Here is a 24217-nt window from a genome sequence, read left to right on the forward strand (position 1 = left end):
ATTCTTCCTCGAGGTATTTATAAGTAAAGATTACTCTAGGATGTACCCCTGTGGTATTTCCTTGATATTTTTCCTCGAACGCTACTTTTATTCTGCGCCCTAATTCCCCAGGAAGTTTTAGCCAAAATTTTTCTGATAACTCTGGCCCAGTAAAAAGTCTTCCTGTTTTTGCAGCAAGATTCATATAATCCGTTAGGAAAGGAATTAAATCTTTTACCTGCGGACAAGTTAGTCTTTCCAGATCTCTGTAAGCTTTGTCTTGCATATCTGTAGATCCCTGAAATGGATCTTCTAACAAGAATACTCGTCGTATTTGAGAAATAATGTTTTGAGTGCCATTCCTTCCATCACTAGCATTGACTAACTCTTGGTATTCATTGGGATAAGCCATTCGCCATTGAATTCAAGTTAGTCTTTCTGTTTCACCTAGTAAGTTCTCAATATATTCAGCCTTGTCTAGAGGATCTGTGAAGTTTTGCAAAGCTACCACATTTTTAATTATAGCTTCCCATCTTAAAAACACATCTTCTATTCGATGCAACTGGGTAGGAAGTGTAAGAATAGCTCCAGTTTGTTGTTGAGCTGATGGTAAATTCCACCACTCAGAATCCTCTCTTCTTTTGAATTTATCTTTGCCTGAGAGGGTAGTCATGCTTACTGGTTCCTCCTTTAAAGGTATGTTGGGAGGATACCCAACAGGATTCATTGTAATATCAGCAGGTGGCCTGTAGGAAGATGCCTCTTGAGAATAAATCTGTTCCTGCAACTGCTGTAGTCTTGGATAATCTGTTACCCATTCTTTTGTGATTTCAGAAGAAACACCACCTCCAACAGAAGTTGTTGCTGAAGTTGTTGCTGTAAATATATATTCAGAATTCCCACCAGTTTCCGCGAACGGATTAACGAATTCGTCATCTGAAGTGGGATATGTAGGTACTTCCTGTAAAGCTAGATACTGTAAATAGGTAAAATAATCATCATCATTATTGTCAGTATCACTATTTGTAAGCATGCACAGAAACTGTGTAGAAGTGGAGGATGAATCTTGCGAGGATGTTTTTGATTGAGGTAGGGAATCAAGTTCTGCTTGTAGCTGTTGTCTGTATTCTCTGGAACTTCTTAGTTGTCTAGTTGCAATAGCAAAACTTCGTTCCATTGTTGGAATACCATCTAACAAATTAAGGTAGGCTTCTTCTTCATAGAATTTATGTTGTTCCACTGCATATTTTCTGGCCTCCTTCTGCATAGCTAATAACTTTTCTTCAGGAAAAGGTTTAATGGTTAAAGGTGAAATAACCTCTTTCTGTTTTAATTTATGGTCTTCCTGAAGTGAGGGACGAGCAGCTACATATTCATCATATTCCGCAGCATATTCTTCATCACTACAACAATAATGACAACCATTATATCTAGGATTAGCTTTAGTGCTGGAGCAAACCTGCCTGATTGTGGTAGAACCGAATCCTAACATTCCTCTGGAAGTGGAGCTTAACACTTCAACTTCTCGTACACTAGGTGTGGATATTTGCTCCAAAATGAGCTGAGCAATACACTCTTGTTTTTCCAGAAATATGTCATCATTTGTTGTATTAAAAGCCATAATTTTTACCTCGCCCCTGTAATCGGAGTCTATAACACCTCCCATGATAATGATGCCTTGTAATGCTGCACTTGATCTGGGGGCTATTCTGGCGTAAGTATTTTGAGGAATTTGTATACAAATACCTGTTGATAATAAAGATCTATTTCTAGCAGGTATATCCTGTGCATGTGTAATAGAAATATCATACCCGGCTGCTCCTGGTGTTCTTTTAATAGGGAGCTTAACTAGTGATGATATTATTTTAACTAACAATTCCTCCTCAGTTCTTCTTTCCTCAATAAGTACTGCAACAATATGGCCATTAATTTCTTCTTCATCTGACTGTACCTCCTCATCTCTGGAATTAAATTTAGGAGGGGCTGCTGAGTTTGCAGCTTGATAATTATCAAATTGTAGGGAAACACTTCCATCCAGCATATTTCTTGTGTTGACTTCAGTGGGTTGCATTGGAATGTTGATTACTGATTGTCTTATAACCCAGTTATGCCCAAGAACATCTTTGGTGTTATAGCTTCTTCCTGGGAGAGCTCTAACACCATGGCTGGCTAAATAATCGACAACATTCTGGACTTCATAAGCAAAGCCTACGTTTGATGTATTTGATAGACGTCCTACTAGCCCACGAGTGACCAGTAAATTGGCTTCACCATTTCTCCAGTTTTCATATCCTCTTGTAAGAATTGATACCTGTATATTTCTGTAGAAGTCAGAAATTGTAAGCATTGTGTCAGGGATAACGTACACTAATTGACTTCCATGGGTTAAGTCAATTTCCATAGTAGCAAAGATGGCTTGATCTCCTTGTCATCGGTTATCTCTGAAGACAATTAAAGCCAGAGTTCCTTCTTCTTGACGATGTAGGATCTGAACTCGTACTTGTATTACACCCATATGCAGAAAGCGCATCCCACTTCTTTGTAGTTGGGTATAGCTTTCTGGTTGTATGAAAGCCCGATCTATTTGGTTGCTTGTGACCAGCATGACTTCTTCAGATCTGTGAACATACACTCTGTGGTGTACATCATCTCTCCTGGAGTGGTATAGGACTTCAGCTGGGACAATAGCAGCTCTCTCTTGCATGGAGAGTCTAAGCTGAGTCTGAGGATCCAGCTGTTGTTCCAAAGAGTTGTTGTAGGTTCCTCCCGTAATTCTTCTGGCAACTCGCTGTATTGCTCTTCTAGCGTTGTACCTTCGCCTCTGGTTCTGGCGGTATTCTCTTACTTGGTCTTCAAATAAGGATGCTCCTTCTGTTCTTGTTATAGTTGTAACAGGAGGATCTTGATTTCGTAGGGGCATCACCTCTTTATTTTTGCTTGTTCTTCCTTTAAGATCTGGAAAGGATCTCTAAAAACCCTTAGCTTTCCTTTTGATTCTTTGGGTTTTTCTTTAATAGATAAAGCTTGAATTTTATTAGTTATGCTTTGAATCACAGCTTCTGGAAGGGTTTGTTACTGTGGAGCTTCTCTTGCTTCAAGCTTCTTAATCCTTTCTTCTAAGGCTTCAAATTTTTCAAGAATAGTTACCAGTAGCTGGATTTGAGTATTCGCCTGTTTAATAAGAGCAATATTGCTACTAATGTCTCCCTTATATTCAGAAGGCCTACAAAAGCCAAGCGCCGGAGCTTCAATTTCTTCTGTAGCCTGAAGTGCTTCTTTATATGAGCTTGTGACTTTAGCGTTAATGTAGCTCATGAAGACACCCACTTTTCTACTTTGTGTAGTAGGGTTTCTACCCTGTCTACCTTTCTTTTTAATTCTTCTGACAGTTGTAAAGCTTGTTGTTCAATTAATTTTGGTTGTTCTGTTATTTTTATGATAAGATCTTCCAACTGCCTCTTTGTTAATGGTTTGTTTTCAAGAATTTCCTTAGTAAGGTTTCTCAAGGCTTTACTAAGGTTCTGATTTTCTACTTTTACTTCCTCTAGCTGTTTCTCTATTTGCTTGAAATTTTTTAGGTGCACTCTACAGGAAAGACAAACTCGATCGTAGATGACTGAAATATTGTGAGCTAACTCTCTTTTGGTAGGTTGTTTTTCTGTTTTTGCTAAATCAAGATATTCTAGGTTCGAGGTGTGGGATTTAGTATACCATTCCTGAATGCTTTCTTCCCATCGTCTAGATAGACACAATTACAACTTTACCCTTTCTACCATTTTCTTAAAAAGTTGTTGCTTACAGCTTAGGGAGTTCTAAAGGCTTTCTTGCTCACACAGGTGTGCCCTTGGTTTCTAAACGGCATCCCTTGCCTTGCTACCAAGTTAGGACCTGTTCTTTTGCAATCCACCCGTCGTTCTCCGGTCGCCTTATAACAACAAATTCTTAAGTAACTTGCTTCCAGGGTTTGGTTATTCAGATACTATATTAGTTCATGTTTTTGCTATAACTGATCAACAGTTGCAATTCGCTAGACATGCCTCAGAGGTTTGCTATAATTGATCCACAATTGCAATTCGCTAGACATGCCTCAGAGGTTTGCTATAACTGATCCACAGTTGCAATTCGTTTGCCTCAAAGTTTTAACTAAAAGATATCCTTTATTGCTTAAGAGAAAAGAACCTTAGGAAATATTACCCCACCCTTTCCCCTGTTGAATACCTTGACAAGGTTTTTACTCAACCATAACTTGAGCTAGCTCTGATACCATAATTGTGCGGAAAACGTCTAGGGTGCGTTTGGTTAAGGTTATCCTTGATAATCTTGATTATCCATACATGATTATCAATAAAAATCTTGTTCGATTTATGCAATTGATGATTCTCGAATAATGTTCCATGCTCGATATGTCGAAAAACTGTTGCATGCAACCTTAAATCGGAAAACTAAAGTTTTTTTTTTAATTCTAGGGTTAAAAAATTGGGAAAATGTAATAAAAAAAATATAAAAATATAAAAAAATAATTAAAATTAAAATATAAAAATAATTAAAATTTAAAATTAAAAAAAAATAAAATGTAAAAATAATAATAATAAAAATTAAAATTAAAAATGTAAAAAATATAAAAAATATAAAAAAACATAAAAAATAGAGAAAAATGAGAAAAAAATAAAAAGTAAAAAAAACAAAAAAAAACATAGAGTTTAAATAATAATAATAAAATATTAAATTAGGTTATTCATTAAAATCTTTAAACAAATAAATTTTTGTTATATTACCTAGGTTGAACCAACAATATTTAGTTATGTTTTATTCCTTAACCTTGATTATGTGATTACTAGATAATCACATAATCAAGATTATACATAATAATTTGAACCAAATGCACCCTTTACCATCTTCGCCACCTGAAACATTTTACATTGTGAGTCCTATGGTTGCATCCTATGGTTGATGCTGAGGGGTAGTCTCCTCCACGTGATGCATTCACGTACATCTTTAGGCTTAGTGCTTGCAAAAATACTCAGTGTCACGTTATGGCAGGAGCATTGCATTTCCAAGAGATTGCCCAGAATTTTTCATTAGCAGCTTGCTTCTTTTGTGCGTGATACAGATAGCATGTTATAATTGTTTGTGTGCAGGCATTTGATGTTGGCCATCATGAAATTATACATTTGTAAGGTAGATCCGTTACCTTAGCGGCCCCCCTAGTGTCGGCTCCACGGATATGGAGGGAGATTCATGCAGGTACACAGGCCATAGGCGCATGACAGGATAAACCTCAGGTCGTCAGTTCCTGAGAATCAACCCCTGACCATTACGTCAGAAATACCATGCGCCCACCGTCTGTGCTACGCCCTGGGAGCATGAAATTATACATTTGTAGCCATCCCATCCTGAGGTTCGTTTGCTGTGCTTGGGTTGATGTAGTTCTTGTAGTCACTGCTATTGCATTGTGTTTAGGATGGTCGATATGGCGGTCTACGGTTGGAGGAATATTGAGACAAGGCTTCAGGCAGTCGGTAGCTTGCGCAAGAACTGTTGTTGGTATTGGATGATGATAACGAAGCAATCCAAGCTAACCTTGTGGAAGGAGACTTTACCCTGCCTACTCAAAGGTAGTAGATAAACACAAATGTAAAGATGGTTCAGCAAAAGTATATGGCCCATTATATGAAGATCATAAATATTATGGAAGAAGAATTTATTTCTCGTTTGATAAGTTAAATTCTTTCATTTTCATTTTTTTTCAAACTTTTAACCTGCGGGATTTTTACTAGTACACTATAAATCTTATTGGGTTGATTTTTTTTTAAAAAATTATTATTATTATTATCTTATTGTTTGTGAGATGATGAACAATTCCTATAAAGTGATTTTACTTCGCATGATCTTGACTGTTCAATTACAGAATTACCTGTATGATCTTGACTTTGCTCATGGCGGGCTCGATGACTTTAAGGGTCCGTTTGGTTCAAGTCATCATGTATATAATTTTGATTATGTGATTATCAGGTAATCACATAATCAAGGTTATGCGAAATAAAACATAATCAAATGTTGTTTGGTTCAACCTAGGTAATGTAACAAAAATTTATTTGTTTGAAGGTTTTAATAAATACCTTAGTTTAATATTTTACCGTATTACTCTTAGTTACAAAATCAATTATATATAATATTATTATTATTATTATTATTTGTTTATTTATTTTTTAATGTTTTTTTACTCTTTTTTCCGGTATATTTTTTTACTTTTTTATGTGTTTTTTTATTTTTTAATGTTTTTATATTTTTTATATTATTTATATTTTTTTACATTTTTATAATTATTTATTTATTTTATTTATAATTTTTTTTTATTTTTAAAATTTTTAAATTTTTTAAAAAAATTATTTTTTTATTTTTTTTAAAAAAAAATTTAAAATTTATATTTTTTAATTTTTAAAATTATTTATTTTTTTAAAAAAATAAATTTATAAATTTTAAATTTTTTTAAACAAATTTTTTTTTTTGACATTTTTTAATAGTTTTTCTTTTTTTTCATATTTTTTCTTATCGGAGGGTATTTTTGGTAAAAAAAATTCGTTAACTCCGGAATCAAGAAAATTTTTAGTTTTATGAGGTTTTCCGATTCCGGGCTGTATGACCCTTTTGTTGACGTGTCGAGCATGAAACATTACTCAGGAATCATCGAATACCTAAATCAAATAAGATTTTTGTTGATAACCTTAGATGGATAACCAAGATTATTAAGAATAATCTCGAATCAAACGCACCAGAGTATTTCTTATTTTACCTGAGTGAGCTGTAAACAAATTTTTACAACTTATTTTTAGTATTTGTAATTTTGTGCCAAATATGTTTTTAAACAAAAATAGGCAAGCAACAATTGCTTCATTTAGCATCTCAATGTGTAAAAAATCACAACAAACAAAATATTGTTTCATTGAGCATCTTAATGGCCTACTGAGGCTCTATAAGATTAGGAAGAAAACAACATAACACTTATTTAGAATATTTATATCAACTTCTATAAACATAGAATTTATTGTAAAATTTATATTTTATATAAAAAAAATATCCTATTCATTTTCTAAATTTAGATTTCATGATGAATAGTATTTTTTTAAATTTAAAAAATAAAATTTATTCTCAAAATATTAAAATATCATTTAATGAGAGAGAGAAAAATTAAAGAGAATGAATTGGGTAATGAAGAATAGATGTTATATAGGAGAGAGAAAAAATAATAAAAAAATAAAAGAGAAAAAAAAAAAAAATAAATAAAGATAATAAAATTTTTATAATAGTTAATATAGTGTGTAGTAAAAAGATAAATTTTAAAATAGTTAATGTAATGTATAGTAAAAAATAATTTTTTAAATTTAATAAAATTGATATATGAGAAGAATGTCACTTATAACAATAGAATCCAGAAATACGGTCAGTCCAATTCATAGATTGAATTTGCATGGTCGATTCAGGATTAATCTTATTATTATCTTTTGAATCTTTTGTATTTTCATTTGGTTCATATACTTTCACTTTCTTAAATTCAAATAAATAAATTGGGTTTACTTTTTCAAATTTATTCATTATTCGTTTTAGAACTGAAAAAATTTGAATAACCCACGGTTTTCAAACTTTTATTTCTAAGGTAGAAAATAATTCTTTTTCACTTTTTGAATATTTTTTATTATTTCCTTATATATGGGTTCAAAAAAAGAAGGTAGGATTCGGACCAGACCAAAGGAAAGTTAGGGTGCGTTTGGTTTACACCGTTTTCATTTTCATTTTCTGGAAAACGCGCGTTTTCTAGAAAACAGAAAACGACTTTTTGTCATTCTCTGTTTTTCTAGAAAATGATAGCCAATTTTCAGCAAACCAAACACCGTTTTTCAGAAAACGCGCGTTTTCCAGAAAATGAAAATGGAAAACGCGTGTACCAAACGCCCCTTTATGTTTCCGTTTTCCCAAACGGTTAAAAAATTAGAATTTTCTTGTTTTATTTTTTTTATTAGATCTCCGGCCCATTATCGACCAGCCCGGCCCAACCCATGTTGTTGAACTTAATTGATCAGATGCCACGTGGAAGCGGGTCTCCATAGTTGTTTCCTGCCAGGTCATCTTTCTCTCTCTCATCTTCTAGTTCGTTCTCGAGATGAGAGCAACGCACCCTTCCACCATTTAAATGTTACCAACTCCCCTCCCCTTCAAAACCCTAGAGAGGAACACAGCACCCGCTCCCTGCCATGGACTCCCAGAACAGGGCGCAGGACATCGCCGCGTCCATCCTCTCCGCCTCCGCCCCGCCCCAAATCGACGCCGCCTGCTCCGCCGTGGATGCCTTCCTCCGCCGCCACGCCTCCGACCAGAGTCGTGCCTTCTTCTCCATTGCCTTCCCCTCCCTCATCTGCCGCCTCTTCGGCTTCGACGACGTCCCTCCACCTTCCTCCGTTGCTGCCGCCCAACCCACCCGCCCTGCTTCCACTGCCTGGATCGACCAGGCTGCGGCCGATCTTACTCTCTCTAGACACCTCTTCTCACTTCTCTCTCCCGACGGCGTGTTGTTCTCCTCCATCGCCGCGATTGACCAACAAAAACTTGTCCGGTACGTGTTCCCCCTCGAGCGGTTGCCGGAGTGGATTCGGTTTGTCCTTCAGACCGATCGACCGTGCTCCGAAATCTGTGATCTATGCCCACTTCTCAGTGGTAGAGTTAAGGAGGACCCAGTCCATGGTTCTCCGTACCATATTGAGCTCAATGCTTTTGAGTATTATTTATTTTGGTTTGCCTACTACCCTGTTTGTAGAGGTAACAGTGAGAACTCTAGCCCCGATGTGATTCAGAAGAGCCGGACGTTCAGGTTGGAGAATTGGACCTCGTCGCTTTCCGTTCTATCTGGTGCTACTAGGAGACCTGGCCAGAAGTCGGGTGGTAATTTGTATCTCCAGCTTCTCTATGCGTATCTTAGAGCCTTCGTGCCAAAAGATCAGCCAGATTCCAGCCAGCCCTATCGCAGTTCTCTACTTCACTATTCTTTTAGCCATGATGACACCACTTTCCTGCAGGCTGAATTTATGGTTGATACTTTTGCTCACTTTTGGATGCTTGATAATGATTTTTCACCCCTCCAATTGAAGTTCTGCCGCTCTTTTGGTTTGACCTTTCCATTCAGGGCACTGCTAAGGGGCACTCCTCCTACCCCTGGTCTAGGAGATTCGCTGAAGTTGATTGTGAAGTATTTGAACTACAATCCAACTGATGCTGGTGGAGGCAACGAGAACAGTGCGTCTGGTGAAAGTCCTATCCTAAAGAGATCGCAGAATGTTGTTAACTCAAAGAATATGATGCTTTATTGCAAGAATTCAGTTGTTTCTTGGAATGAAATGATACAGAGACCTTTATATAGGTTTATACTGAGGAGTTTTCTTTTTGGTCCAATTGGGTCTTTCATAAAGAATGCTTCACAAGTGTTCTATTTGTGGATGGCATATCTTGAGCCATGGAAGATTAGTCCAGATGATTTTTCTGAATTTGAATTTGGAGAAAGAAAGGATTTAGAAAATAAAGGCAAAGAAAACATGGACAAAAAAACCAGTGGCAAGGATGCGAACTGTATGGAATTACACTATTCACCAGGTTTTGAAAGTTATGTTTTATCAAATTATCTGTTCTACAGTTCATTGGTTGTTCACTTTCTTGGGTTTGCCCACAAGTTTCTCCATACAAATCCAGATTCAGTTATCCAGATGGTGCTGAAGGTCTGAATTACTCTGAAAACCCCAAATTTCTTAATGTATACAATTTCAATTCTCTGTCTGCTTCTTGTTAACATCTATATGGTTGGTGCTTGGAATTATTTGCATACATATTTCATTTTGTATTTATAGTTGAGAATATCATATTTATTAGGATTGCTATTTGCTTGATGTTTATCTGTTAGAGAGAGTAGTTTTGGTGTGATTCTGTGACCCAACAATGATAGACATTAAGATGTATTTGGGAGAGACATTACTATCCGCTCTATGAAAGGAAAAGAACAAGAGTTAGCACAGTATTAGATGCTTCTCATGTCTCTTAGTGTTTCCCCTTCAACACTTCATCCATCCAAGTAAACAAAATTAACATAAAGAAGTCTTATGTTATCCTATTGTTGCTTTCTGCCTTTTTCTGTATTTAATTTTATCATATGTTTTTTTTTAAAAAAATTAATGTTCTATTTAGTACCTACACTGGAATGCCATTTATCTCCTATATGCTAGATATCTTGAATAGCAACATGTATTTAGTAGATTTATATGCATTTGTGTACCAAAAAAAGGAATGTATGGAGGAAGAGGAAGATTAAAAAAAGACTTAGTTAAGGCTTGATTGTTGTTGTTATATAGGCATTCGTGTACCAAAAATTTTTTTGCTGATTGGTGATGCACTGAATTCTTGCTTTTTCGTAATGCTAAGAGTATGGAAGAAAAACATTTTTACTAATGTATTGAGTCAACTCATCTTGTTTATCTTGAAGCCTATTGAAAAGGTTGACCAGTATAAATTTTATTTACCTGGCGGAATCTCGTACATGTTTTTATCTGGGTAACTAGGCCTGAGCACTTCTAAAATATTGCACTTATTGAATAAAGTAAATTACATATAGATTTCTCGAGAAGAAGAATCTGAAAGTCATGCTTTTACTGGACCTACAATTTTTGCATGCTAGTACCTCATATATCAAACACTGAACGCTTACTTCATGAAAAGTGTTCGTGTTCCCAAGACAATCTTTCTACATGCATAAAAGGAAAACCAAGTACTTCAACGATTCACATATTGTCTTATCTGATGCAAGAAACAATAATCAAAATTAGGGTGCGTTTGGTTTGCCCCATTTTCATTTTCATTTTTTGAAAAACGCACGTTTTTCGTTTTTTAGAAAATGACTTTTCCGCGTTTTTCGTTTTCTTAGAAAACGCTCTCTTATTTTCTTAAAAATGAACGTGGAAAACGCAAACCAAACGCGTTTTCCATTTTCTCAGAAAAATGAAAATAGAAAACAGCGTGGAAAACGCAAACCAAACGTCCCCTTAGTTTTTTTTTTCAAATTCATATGTATATTGGTGCAAATGTAGCAAATATGGTAACTGTGAACCAGGAAAATATAGCTTCAGTGCCTCTTGTGGAATTAATCATATTAACAACACTGATTTGGCAAATGGATGTGTAAATAATAGCTAATGTTATAATATGGATAACTTGAGTTAGCATGGGCATATTGATCTTTTTTACTATGATGGATTCAAAACTTTTAATTACACGTCTTAGGTTAGTTTTCTGCCTTTTCTTCTTAATTTTCCGTGATACTGCAATTCTCTGGCTAAAGTAGTCTTACTCAATTTTATTTTTATTAATAGTCACTGCATTGACAGGTATTAGACATTATGACTGCATCCAAACTACTGCTGGACCTTCTTCAGAAAGTTAGTGTTGCTTACCATTCCAAACCAGTCGGTGCTGCTGTATATTCTTCTAATGACATGCAGAAATATGTATCATCCATCCATGAACAATTGCAGGTAACATTTTATCCTTCCTGAGTTGTTTCTTGTCATGGAGGATGAAATATCACATAAACTGCATTTCAGAAATAATAGCAACAATAAAGGCCATTTAAATGACATCTGTATTTTAAATTCCCATTCTGTTTTCAGTTATTTCTAGCCTTTTAATTTATATACTATATCAGTAATACATACCACCCAGTCTCCTACTTGGTACAAGTTAGTGAATATTTGGTGTCTTTGCATGAATCTTTAAGCTTGGTTGTAAAATTTGCTCACCAATTTTTGGTTATTGGTGTCTTGACATGATTCTTTGAGCTTTGTTGTAAATGTTCACACTGATTTTGGTTCAACTAGAAAGAAGCTTGGTAAATAAATTTATGATCAACAGAACGTTGAGATGTGGAATTCTTTGTTACAGAAATATTTCAATAACCAAGGGACGCTGATAGTAAAAATTTTGATTGTCACTATATTTTGACTTCGCCCAGCAGTTTATAGTGGTCTTCTAGTTTTAACTCTAACTTTATTCTTATTCCACCTTTGTTGTCATACGAAAATTGAATGTACATGTTGGTTTTTGTTAAGGATTGGGAGGATGGCCTTTATGAGACTGAAGCAGATGGATCTTTCTTACATGAGAACTGGAACCATGAATTGAAACTTTTCAGTGACAGTGAAGATGGAGCACATAACCTACTTCAGGTATATTTTATTGTATTTGGAATTTTGTTCCTTTTCTGTTATTTTGGTCGTGTCAAAAACAATTTGTCTGATGACTATCATTATTGTCTCTTCAGTTATTCATGCTACGGGCTGAACATGAGATCCAAATGTCTTCTGGGGACGTATCCAGTAACATGCAGGCTTTGGATGCAATTAGATCAAAGATGTTTGTTCTTTTCGGCATCTCAGCTAGGAAATCTGCCTCGCTTACACTTACGACCTCTCAGACTCATGATATCCATCATGCACGAAATGAGTTATTCACTCCCAAGCACCCAGGTGTCGGAGAACGTTCCTGGTCCAATTTAAAATATAAAGGCGATTGGATGCGGCGGCCAATCTCTGACACTGAAGTGGCATGGTTAGCAAACCTGTTGATCAGATTCTCTAATTGGTTGAACGAGCTTCTTGGTCTTAACCATGTCGATGAGGGCAACTTGACCAGCACAACCAGCCCAACCATTGTGCATTTAAGTAGCAATGAAGTGCGTAACTTGGAGGGACCAAAGGAAGCAATAACCATGTTGTTGGAGCTCGTCGGTTCGTTGTTCAGTCTGTTTGGTAATGTAATAGTGAAGTTCTTGAGATCACATAAGATGAGGATCAACTTGAGGGTGTTGGCCTCCAAGAAATTCGCAATGCTGCTGCTGCTATATTTTATTTTCTGTCTGCTGAAGAAGCTCTTCTCTGCGGTTTTTGTAGCCAACCCTTGAGACACTTCTCCATGAAATCCATCTCACACGGTTAATGTAGCCTTTGACGCATCACGGAAGTAAACTAAATGTGTACAGTCATACACATACATGATACATGCATACCTACTTAAAATATCATGAAAAGTTCACACGAGGTTTGTGTCATTTCAGTTTTCTGAATTGAACTCTGGTGTTTCATTTGTTCAGTACTCACTGAAATGGTGTTGTGTTGATGATAAAATGCATATCCAAGTCCTCACCGCCTGTAATGTGCCGCCGCCGCTTGTACTGCAGAAGCTGATGAGGCTGCCGCCGCCGATGGTCCTGCAGAAGCTGACGAGGCTTGGACGTCGTCGACGAGGTGAAGGACAGACCTGGCTTGTGATAGATCATTAAGGCGTGTACCTAGGGCTTTAATAAAATTGGGTCTATTATTTTACAAAATTTTTGAAAAGCTGCTATTATTTTCACAAAATCTATAATTGGTGAGCATTAATAGATCCATGCTGCTTCATCATCCCGTTTTCTCCTCTCTCATTGATGATTCTCTAATCGATGTTTTCCTCCTTGGCAGTAGAAGTTTTTACCGTACGATTCTCTGTCTAACCATGCAGCTAGCCATGTTGCCCGTCGACGACACTTGTTCTTAGGAAGATATTCTTAACTGCTCCTTTTGTCCGTTACTGGACCGAGCGAGAGAGTCGCTCGTCCATCCTGTCGTCCAGATGATATCGTGGCAAGGTCGAGCGGGGCGTCCGCTCGGCCAATTGTCCACTGTCTCAGCTCCGTCCTGTCGAGCGAGAGAGCCATGCCTGCTTAGTCGAGGTTGTGTCCGCTGTTCGGCTGAGCGGGACGGCCGCTCGGCCGTCCTCACTCCATGCCCGAGCCTTCTGAGCATCGGAAGCTCGGTATTTGTTTGAGTTGTCATCGTACCGAGTTAAGCACTCACCGGTTCGATCGGGGAGGTGAGTCGCCCGCTCGGACGAACTCCCGGGGCGTTGACCACCTTGACTTTGACCTTCCACGTGCCCTTGACCTTCCTCGGGGCGGGAGCCCCTTCTTACAGCCTGATCACGTGCCTCCCCCTCAAGTTTAGTTGAAGGAGGCTAAAAGTCTGACTGACTGGACAAGTAGTCTGGTGACTGATTGGCCGATCGGCCAGTGTGCTGGTTGAGTCCCGATCGGACTATGTAGAGCTGACCTTCTAAGTCGCTCGGCAACCTGGAGATTTGCACTTGGGAGTTTCTTTTTCCTTCGGTGTCTTTGGATGGGCGTGAGTTGCGCGGTCAAAGCTGACGTCACCAGAATCTCCTCGAAATTCGTACAAATCACCCTCATTAAGGCAGAGCATGCGCCCACGCCTAATAATGATGCTCATTAAATGTTGTCTTGTAGGAGCGCGCCACGTGTCACCGCCGCAGTCGTCGCACGTCCGAAGTGACAGCTGTTGATGTGACGTTTGGCCGTTTGAATTCAACAGCTGGATGTGCTCGTTGATTCCCGTGACCTAGATCGAACGACTCCGCTTGGCCGAGCCCGATCTTTATAAAGCCTCAGTGGTGGCTTTTGTTCCATCGCTGTTGTCTTCTTCGTGTGCTCCGGCGATTCTGCTCGTGTCCACTGCTCCGGCGATTCTCGGCTTTCTCTGTCGGCGACTGCACTCCCTTCTCCCGTAAGCTTCTCCTTTCCCGTTTTCGATCTTTCGCAATCCTTCTCGTCCGTTTGTGGTTTTTCCCAGTACCCATTTAGTGTTCTCCGGTTGTCTTTTCCGTCAAACCTTCTGCTTTTTCATTTTCCGATCATGGCGAGTTCCTTTCAGTGGGTCGATCCCGCCCCTGGTTTATGGTATACCACCATGAAGACCAAATTTGATGTGAGCGACGCGGCGAGCCTTATTAATACCTTTGACATTCCGTCTGACCACGAAATTATCTTGGCCACCCTGTCCGATTGGCCCAATGACCCGCCGACCGGCACTGTCTGTTTCTTCCGAGACCAATTCATGGTCGGTCTCCGATTTTCCATCCATCCGTTTATAACTGAAGTATGTAATTACTTCTGCGTCCTGCTCGCCGAGCTTGTCCCCAACTCTTTTCACCTTTTGTGCAGGGTGGTCGTACTCTTCCGAGTGCACGACATCCCGCTAACTCCTCAGACCTTCCATTTCTTCTATTATCCCAAGCAGTCTAAGCTGGGTACCTACCTCTTTCAGTCTTGGATCGGGCTTGTCTTTTTTGATAACATGCCTACCTCCAACAAACATTGGAAGGAGTACTTCTTCTTCCTGAGGCTCCCCGAGCGACCACACTTTCGCACTCAATGGCAGGTCAGACTTCCACCTCCACCGGACTTGAAGAGGTACAAGACCCGGCCAGAGTACCTCCATACTGCTAACATGCTGGGCGGCTTGAAGTTCAATATCCGACACTTCACTCCATCGGTATATTGATAGAGCGTAGCTGCGTTGTCGAACTTGGCCAAGTGGTCATTTAGATTAGTCGTTCCATTGTACTCCCCGATCGCCAGAGGGGTGTAATGCCTTGGTAGAGGGTCGTCTAAGATCCCCTAAGAGAATTGTTGATTGATTCGCTCGGGTAAATGACCGTTCTTTGGTGCTTTCCCTTTCCGCTCGTCCCAAATGGACGCGTTGTTCGAGGATGATCTTGGTTTTTTGTTCGCTCGGCACCGTTCCTCTGATGGAGTCTTGAACAATGCGTGATGAAAGGGGATCGGGGCATTGGGTGCCTCCCCGTATGTGTCGGTTGACTTTTTGTTCTGGCCCCGAATGGATATGTGATCCGCTCAGTCTCCGTATCCGGCCTGATGACTCGCTGCTAATGCCATGGCTCATACACTTGGTGCTCAGTCAGAACATGTTGTTGTTATTGCTCCACCATCTTTGCTGCTCGGACTTGTATTAACATATCGAGCTCCTCTTCTGTCAACGTCACCGTGGTGAGTTGTCCAGTGTCCTCCATCTTCGCATTTTGGATGTAGGCTACGCTCCCATAGACGGCGCCAATATGATCCTATCCGAAAATCATGGAGATGGTAAGCTGGGGATGTGGCTACTGCGTTGACTGAATGTGGAATGAACTCCGCTCTGCAAAAAGAAGAAACGTTAGTGCCGAGTTAGGAAAGGGGTCTCTGGTGTTAACCCTCCGACGCTCAAGTTAGTCACCGGAACTATAGAAGAAAATGGAGCGACAGTGAAAGCAAGAATGAATAGTGAATAATGCGCGCACGTACCTCCGCTAGTGCATGCACCCTCTTTATATAGCATCCCAACGGCGACGTGCACGCTTCTCGAGACATGTGCACGCTCTTCAATTTGTCTTATAAAAAGACCTATTAAAAGAGTGCCTCTGACACCATACCTTAACAAGGCATTTATATTCCTGAGAAGACAGTAGAAGCTTCCATTGTAAGATCTGTTTGTTGACCATGCCTCGTGCTAGCGGCACTATCTCCTATAAGGATATTAAGAGATACGTCAATGATCCCTCTACTCGGCCAAGCAAGATAGCCACTTGGCCGGGAACTCCTCCGCTCGGTCGGACTCGGATGTTCTTCCTTGTGGTGACTAGGTATAGTAGCTTGTCCTCTCTCGATCGGACAATTGCTCTCGTTTTCTTAGCGTTTTGCCGATCCGGTCTAAACGTCTAGCGATCTTACCATATTGTTTCGAGCTGGACGGGTGGTCGGCTCGGACAAGCCTCGTGTCGATCGGACATTGCTTGCACCGATCGACTATTGTAGTCGACTTCCGCTCAGCCACCATAGGTGAGCCCTTTGCCATCCTGACATTGACCATCTTAATTTTAACTTCTACCTTAACAGTTGACTTGTACTTGACGGTTTCTTCTTATCACCGCATCATTATACAATCGAGATGTCAGTTTGGGAAAGAAAGCATTTAAGCACCCATCAATGTTTTATGATTTTGTCAATGAAGTGATAATCAACAACCAGGACCACTCATGCTAACCTGTATAGAAGTTGGACTAGACTGCACATTCCCTGTCCTGTTTGGTTGAATAGGGTTACGTATCATGCGAAATAACAGTTGGGCAATAAAAATATACACTTGGCAATGGGACCACCGAAGAAATGGTGAACAAAAATCAACGGCGGGTTACCTATCAACAATATAAAAATCAGATTGCTCCAGGTATATAAACACATCCAAGGCCCATCAATGAATCAAACAGGACAGGAATCAAACAAAACACTATTATGATGATCGTAATTTTTAATTGTTATCTATTAGCTGTTTCAACTTTCTCATCTCCAATGGTTTGAAGATTTTTTTTTTTGGAAAAGAAGATGAAAGAGACTAAGAAGCTGGGTTGAAATTTCAAATCCAGCTTCTTATTATTCGTTGCGATAAAAGATGAATACGTTTGTCTCTAGCGTTCTCATCAATTTATCCCAGAACTAATACGGAGGAGGTAAATCACGGACGACTACTAGTCTTTGGAATAGTGACTAACACATAAAGGAGATATTTATCTCAACTTTGTCGAGATTCGAATCTCAGATCTCATTATGATAATACATCATATACTAACCACTAGATCCTAGATCCGGACTCAGCTTCTTATTATTCGTGACACATAGGAAAGAGACAATAAAGAAGCTCGGAAAAAATCCACTTCATAGATAACGTAAAAGATTCTCACTTCTTACTTGGTGGGAGCCACGACAAGTAGACCTGACCACGGTTCGGAATCGACGGTTTGACGGTTCGACGGTTCGACGGTTCGACGGTTCGGAACCGCCGGTTCAACGGTTCCAGGGAGGTCGACCCTTAACCTTAACCGCCCAAGATGGTTACGGTTCACGGTTCAGAACCGCCGGTTCACGGTTCGGTTCACGGTTCGTCACGGTTCAAGATTAATATGTTAAAAAAAATTAAATATTAAAAATTAGAAATTAAAATTTATTAAAAAAAGGGCTTGCACTTATTTAAGTTGCCTACGTATTCCTTTAGGGGAATCAAAGCCCACATAGTTCTTTTACATTTTTATCCTTTTACATTTTCATTCAGTTCCATTTCCTGTTCCTGTCGTATTTGTTCCTTCAGTATCAAAAACTTCAACTTCGCCATCTGAAAGTTGCATTCCTTGGATTCTTTTCTCCGCTCTGGTCCAATCGTCCAGTAATGCTTGGGCTTCCAATGAGTCGGGAGACAAAGTTGATAGTCGTTCATCTAATATGTTGCCGCCGGCACTGAACGTCTGCTCCACAGCAACAGTTGGCACTGGACAAACTAAAATTTCTTTTGCGATCACGGAGAGAACGGGAAAGCTTTGAGACTTTAAGATATCAAGTTTTCGCTATCTGCTTCATTAAAATCAAAAGAAGTCGTAAAATAATTCTCAAGTTCCTGTGTGGAACTTGAGGATCCCCGTGGACGTTTTGTCCGTTCTTTTAATAAGAGTTGTGCTTTTGTAAGTTTTAAATTACTACTAGTAGTTTGTTGAATTTCAGAAATATTAATTTGTGTTCCATATTTTGCATAATATTGATTATAAATATCATATAAATAAATTATAACATTATATATAATATTAGCTGGATCAGGGGAAGAAGAATCTTTAATTGGAATTAAAGCATCATCATATAAAGTTAACATTTCTTGTAAAACTTCTAATTTAAATCTAGGATCTAAAGCAAATGCAATTAAATAAATTTCAGGAATTAAATAAAAATATTTTTCCCATTTAGTTTTCATAACTAAGATGCAAGGAGATAAAGATTCATTATTAATATGTTCATTTAAAACTAATACTATATTAGAAAAATTTTCTAAAACTAATTGAGCAGGGATAATAAACACCGGAAAGTTGTTCAGTTGCATCATTAAATACTTTTAAAATTTCACAAATACTACTACAAATATTCCATTGTTGTGAAAATAAATATATATTAGTATTAGTGTTTTGTGCAAAAAATGAACATAATAATTCTTTATATTGAAATGAATCTTGTAATAATTGGTATGTTGAATTCCAACGTGTTGGTACATCACGGAAATTTTTAGGTCTCATTCCATTAATTTTACAAAACCTACCCCATTGTTTCATTATAGATGGATGAGACCATAAATAAGAAATTGCAATTCTAATTGGTTTAATATAACTTTCTAAAATTTTTAAACCATCTTGAACACATAAATTTAAAACATGACATACACAACGAATATGAAAAAATAAACCTCCAATAATAGGTTGACAAACAAATTTTAGATCATCTATACAAGCGGTATTAGAACTAGCATTATCTAATGATATTGAAAATATTTTATGAGTTAAACCATATTCTTCTAAAATTAAACATAATAATTGTGCGATATTATGAGCATTATGTGATTCATCAAAAACTCTATAAACTAATAATCTTTTTTGGAGGTTCCAAGAGTTATCGATCCAATGGCAAGTCACACTCATATACGAATGTGTTTGCCAATGATCACTCCAAATATCGGAACATAAAGTAACTTTATTATCTAATTTACTAAATTCATCAATTAAATTCTTTTTTCCTTGTTTTATTAATTTTTTAATTGTACGAGTAAGTGTAGTCCTAGCAACACGTTTAGCACATGGATTAAGAGATTCTTTACAAAAATCTTCAAATGTGCATTTAGATCCAAAATTAAAAGAAAGATGTTCTACGGAAACAAATTTAGCTAATGATTCTCTTAATTTATTATCCGAATATAAAAATAAACTGGAATAGGTACTACCGCTAGTTGAAGAAAATCTTGATAATTGTGTTTGAGAACGGTCGAGTCCATATTCCGTCGGGTGCTTCGTTTCTACATGTCGTTTCAACGACCCATAGGCACTTTGGAATTTGTAGGAAGCATTGCAGTGCTTATATTTTGCACACATTTCTCCCGACGGAAGAGTGACCTTCTCAAAATGTTTAGTAAAAATAGAAGACTTTAGAGGAGGAAGTTCCCGAACCTTAGAAGTAATTGCATTGGTACTTCCTTGTGTGTCGGGTGTCGGATTCGGAAGATATTCGATCTCATCATCGGTGGATTGAATGTTGGGGTCCTCCTCCCGCGGATTCATTATTTGCTTTCCCTTCCGAGCTCGAGATGATGCACCTCCGCGACCTCCTTCCATTGTAATTGAAAATTGAAAATGAAAGCGTGTAGAGATTAGAGAATACGAAAATGAGATTAAGAGTAGAGAAGATGTGTGTGAAAAATGATGAAATAAGCTCTCTATTTATAGAGTTTTGATAGTAACGGACATTAAATCATAGCCATTGATCAAAAAACGGTCAAATGATCCTAACCGTTGAAAAAAAATACCTAAAAAACCCTCCCAACGGCTGAACCGCCGGTTCAACCCGCCGGTTAATCGGCGGTTCACCGGTTTTTACACCCAATGAACCGGAACCGGCCCGGCAACTTGCCGGGCCAGTTCCGGTTCGACCCGGTTACGGGCCCAGGCCGGGTCCGGGCCAGACCCGCCCCAGGGTCGGGTCTAACGACAAGTACCCTTATTTCCCTTTTTTTTTTTCTTTTTTTTCCTTATCCTTTTTAGCAAAAATAAATAAATAAATAAATAACTCTAAGATTCTAAATCCTCCTTATCTTCCTCCTCAGGTAATCAATTTTTTTTTAAATAACAAATATATTAAAATAAAATTTAAAAATTTAAATTAATACTTTAATAAAAAATGTTTTAATTAAAAATTTAATCAGTTTAATTGATTAAATTGATCTCTGAAATTCAAAACCAAAATTAAATAAAAATCGATATTTAAAAACAAATAAAACTGAATTTCTGAATCAATCGAATTAAACTTTTAAATTAATTTGATTCATTGATTATTTCAATTGGATTTAAATTTTACTCACCTACACTCCTCACCATAATTAATCTGACCACTTTAAAATATAACCTTCCCTGCCTGGAAGGTTTTTCCAACCACAAGCTATTTTATTATTATTATTATTATTATTATTATTATTATTATTATTTAATTAAGAATTTCGATCCTTAATAATTAATATTTAGTGGATCCTAAAATTTAATTAGGTTAATGTCATTTTTTTTATTTTAACGTTGAAAATAATTTTAAGTTTATTAATAATTTTTTCTAGTTATTATTTATTTAAAAATATATTTTTTCTTTAGTCTCATATCTTAAGATTGACGACACCGTGAGTAGGACGTTGTAAAGTATATTTTTTTTCAATCTTTTAGCTAAGATATATTTATTTGTATCAGTTTAATATTTTATATAAAAATTAAATTAATTTTTAATTTTTTTTTACTAGGGAGAGTGGCTTAGTGCATCCCAATTTATATATCTAAAACACTCGTTTACATGTACTCATGCAATGACAAGTGTAAATATAAAAAATTTGATATCATATTTATGAGGATCATGTGTATTTTTTTTAAAAAAAATTCTTTAACTTTAATATTATAATTCAAACACTTAATCTTAAAGGTTAAATCATAAATTTTAAATCTTAAAAAAATAAAAATATATACATGAGCTAAATAGGGCAATGCTTTTTTATAGAGAAAATTATATTTTCAGTCTTATAATTTGTACTTTTTTCAATTTTATCCTGTTATGAGTCAATTTACATTCTTAATTCTATAACTTATAATATTTTCTAATTTCAGTCTTTTTTCCAACTATAAATTATATATTTTAGTTGAAAAATTTTAATTTTAAAAGAAAAAGGATTGAATTTAAAAAATATTATAAATTACAGAACTAAAAATATAAATTGACTTGTAGGTTGAGTAAAATTAAAAAAAAAATACAAGTTACCACTTACCATACTACAAACGTAATTTATTTTCTCTTTTTTTATATCATATTAACCCAGTACATTCCAAATTCCAACATCATATTAACCCAGTACATTCCAAATTCCAACTGCCCAACGAGACCTTGTTGGTGCTCCAGAAGTTCTTGACGTCCGTACGTTGTTGGTGAGGTAGGGCAAGCAAGTGGCGGTCCTGGCCAAACAGTATCTAGTACGAGTGGGTGGTGGGTGGCGGCGGTGGCTGCTCCATGAAATCGAACATGTCGTGCGGTAACTCGTCGAAGTTGTCCAGTGGCCATGGCAACGCCGTCTCCTGCACCGACCTCATCACGCCGAAGAAGCGTGGCTCCTCAGGGAGGAGCCGATGGCTGAAATGTGGGTGATGGAACTGCCAGAGATCGAGGTCGGGCGGGAGGTCGATCGACTGGCCTCGCGTGATAGGCGGCCCCGCAGGTGATCAGATCCCTGCGGTCCCAGAAACGGAGCCACTTGCAATTAATGAGTCGATAGTCGTCGGACTCGGATCCGCCGCAATGCAGCTGCTTCCTACGTTCACCAGAGGCTTGAGATGAGCGCACTGATGAATATCACTTTGCTTCGAGAGATAACTATAAATTTTTACAATTTTTTTTTTTACCGCATGCATTCTTACTTCACGCTTTAGAATCCTGATGAAAACTTTAGAATCCCTCAATAAAGAAACGCTTGAGCTGAGCGCATCTCCTTTATGCAACACACGACTTAAAAAAAATTACAATATTCTCTACCACACGCTCTTAAATTATTATTTTATATGAAAAACTAAGGCAAGTCCATTACGCAAATTCCATTGTGGCGTGACCTTGTGACTGCATGGTTAGGGTAAACAAGGTGGCGGCCATCACATTCTAGCACGTCGGCGGTGGTGGCGGCTCGTCGAAGTTATCCAGTAAACATGCCAACTCGTCGAGTTCGAGCATCGGAGGACTGCAGTTGTCCAGTGACCATGGCAACTCGTCGAGTTTGAGCCTCGGAGGACTGTAGTTCATGAAGCGGGGCCCTAAATACTCGTCGACGACGCCATCAAACTGGGGGAGAGGATCATCCGTAAAAGAATCCTAATTGTCAAGAAAGATCGAGTGAGAGAGAGAGAGAGAGAGTTTGAATCAATTCCAAAATTATAGTCTGGTACGTGTAAAGTTAATTGATTAACCTGGATTAGAATGTGCGAAGCGTATGCATTTTGAGCCTGCGGAGGAGGAGGAAGGGGTTGGGAGTGCGCAGAATTCTGGCGATGGTTCAGATCGCTCGCAATCCCGGTGAGTTGCTTCCACCTGGTGCTACCCCAGAAGTTCTTGACATCATTCTCTGTTCGGCCGGGCAACTGGGTGGCTATCCTCGCCCACTTATTCCCCCACTGCTCCTGCAGTTCCATCACCAGCCGCACTTCCTCCTCCGATAACTTGCCCCTAACCCTGCATATTATTCCAAACACGTACGGTACAATAGAAACATCGAGACGACGATACGCAGAATATATATCTTTATGAGCGTACGTACCTCGGGAGATCGTCCCGCAGTTGGTTGACCCAGCGGAAGCGGCAGGACTTGCTGTCGCGGAGGAGCAAGCCTTGGCATTGAATGGAGCTCCAGTTGCGGGCGCCGTTCTTTCGCACGTACTCCAACAGGATCTTGTCCTCGTTCTCTGTCCACCGCCCCTTCCTCAACTCGCTGCTGCCTCTTTCGCGGCCGCCGCCGCTTGCCCTGCTGCTTTGGCCTCTGTCGCGGCCGCCGGCGCCGTTTAAGTGCATCAGTCTACTCTGCATGGTGAAATAAAATCAAATACACGTCTTGAATGAGCTGGGCAGAGAGCGCCGAATAGATTATATAGACTGATAGTGGAGCCCTCAAGGTCAAGGGCAAAAGCACCAGTCCACGGGACGACCAAGTGAACAGGGAGTCCCAATGGAGTATTATCTGTAAATTTTGTCATAGCGCATTCCAGCAAAAAATCGTAGCTTAATAAATTGAAAGAAAACTAAACGGAGTTTCTAACTGTGACGCCGTGACTTAAAACTGCAACAAAAACTACGAGATTTAATCGTCACAATGATTTAATCATCTTCGTTTTCACACTCAGCTTTGATAATTAAGCTTAATCATATCGTCAATGAGCAGAATTGAAATAACTGCATGCCTCGGTTGCAAACTGTAATGAAAACAAGACAATAATTATTTATTTTACTTTGGGTTTTAATTTTTGCATAATTGCTGAAGATGAATCACACGAAAGTGAATCACAAAAACTGTCCCATTACAAATTAAAAATGTTTAAACTATATATACATGTCGAATTTATTATTGACGTGACGTGACGTGACGTTCAATAGTCAAGGGGACGTGATGTTCAGAAGTCCAGGACACATGGCGGTCAGAAGTTAAGGGGATGTGGCGGCCGGAAGTCAAGGTGACGTGGC

The 24217-nt window shown here is 38.2% G+C and overlaps 2 protein-coding genes and 1 long non-coding RNA gene across 4 annotated transcripts; 2 read left to right on the forward strand and 1 right to left on the reverse strand.

The window, feature by feature from the left end:
- Positions 1-4729: 4729 nt before the first annotated feature.
- LOC122017434 lies at positions 4730-5864 on the forward strand. Its single transcript, XR_006121349.1, has 2 exons — positions 4730-5377; positions 5440-5864. It is a non-coding gene; the product is annotated as an uncharacterized LOC122017434 (long non-coding RNA).
- A 2082-nt stretch (positions 5865-7946) lies between these two features.
- LOC122016211 lies at positions 7947-13451 on the forward strand. 2 transcript variants are annotated; one of them, XR_006121088.1, is made up of 5 exons: positions 7947-9740; positions 11397-11543; positions 12117-12233; positions 12329-13104; positions 13203-13451. XR_006121088.1 is itself a non-coding variant. In XM_042573441.1 (4 exons), the coding sequence occupies exons 1-4, from the start codon at positions 8229-8231 to the stop codon at positions 12965-12967; spliced, it is 2415 nt and encodes an 804-aa protein (XP_042429375.1). In that variant the 5' UTR covers positions 7947-8228; the 3' UTR covers positions 12968-13451. The 2 variants fall into 2 exon arrangements, 1 of the variants encoding a protein (XP_042429375.1); XM_042573441.1 differs by having other exon boundaries at positions 12329-13451.
- An 8518-nt stretch (positions 13452-21969) lies between these two features.
- Positions 21970-23566, reverse strand: LOC122014117 (transcription factor MYB10-like). The gene is made up of 5 exons (XM_042570300.1): positions 23301-23566; positions 22954-23215; positions 22656-22858; positions 22191-22307; positions 21970-22129 (listed from the first exon to the last, which is right to left on the reverse strand). Exons 1-5 carry the CDS (start codon positions 23564-23566, stop codon positions 21970-21972), a joined length of 1008 nt encoding a protein of 335 aa, XP_042426234.1.
- Between the last annotated feature and the right edge of the window lie 651 nt (positions 23567-24217).

The sequence above is a fragment of the Zingiber officinale genome, chromosome 8B (assembly GCF_018446385.1).
Source record: "Zingiber officinale cultivar Zhangliang chromosome 8B, Zo_v1.1, whole genome shotgun sequence".
Taxonomy (NCBI): domain Eukaryota; kingdom Viridiplantae; phylum Streptophyta; class Magnoliopsida; order Zingiberales; family Zingiberaceae; genus Zingiber; species Zingiber officinale.

Excerpts from the sequence above, each read along its gene's own strand:
- LOC122016211 (XM_042573441.1), top strand. The coding sequence starts at position 8,229 with ATGGACTCCCAGAACAGGGCGCAGGACATCGCCGCGTCCATCCTCTCC. Across the intron at positions 9,741-11,396 it reads TTATCCAGATGGTGCTGAAG|GTATTAGACATTATGACTGC; the intron begins GTCTGAATTACT and ends CTGCATTGACAG. Across the intron at positions 11,544-12,116 it reads CCATCCATGAACAATTGCAG|GATTGGGAGGATGGCCTTTA; the intron begins GTAACATTTTAT and ends GTTTTTGTTAAG.
- LOC122014117 (XM_042570300.1), bottom strand. The coding sequence starts at position 23,566 with ATGCAGAGTAGACTGATGCACTTAAACGGCGCCGGCGGCCGCGACAGA. Across the intron at positions 23,216-23,300 it reads CTGCGGGACGATCTCCCGAG|GGTTAGGGGCAAGTTATCGG; the intron begins GTACGTACGCTC and ends AATAATATGCAG. Across the intron at positions 22,308-22,655 it reads GAGCCGCCACCACCGCCGAC|GAAGCAGCTGCATTGCGGCG; the intron begins GTGCTAGAATGT and ends TGGTGAACGTAG.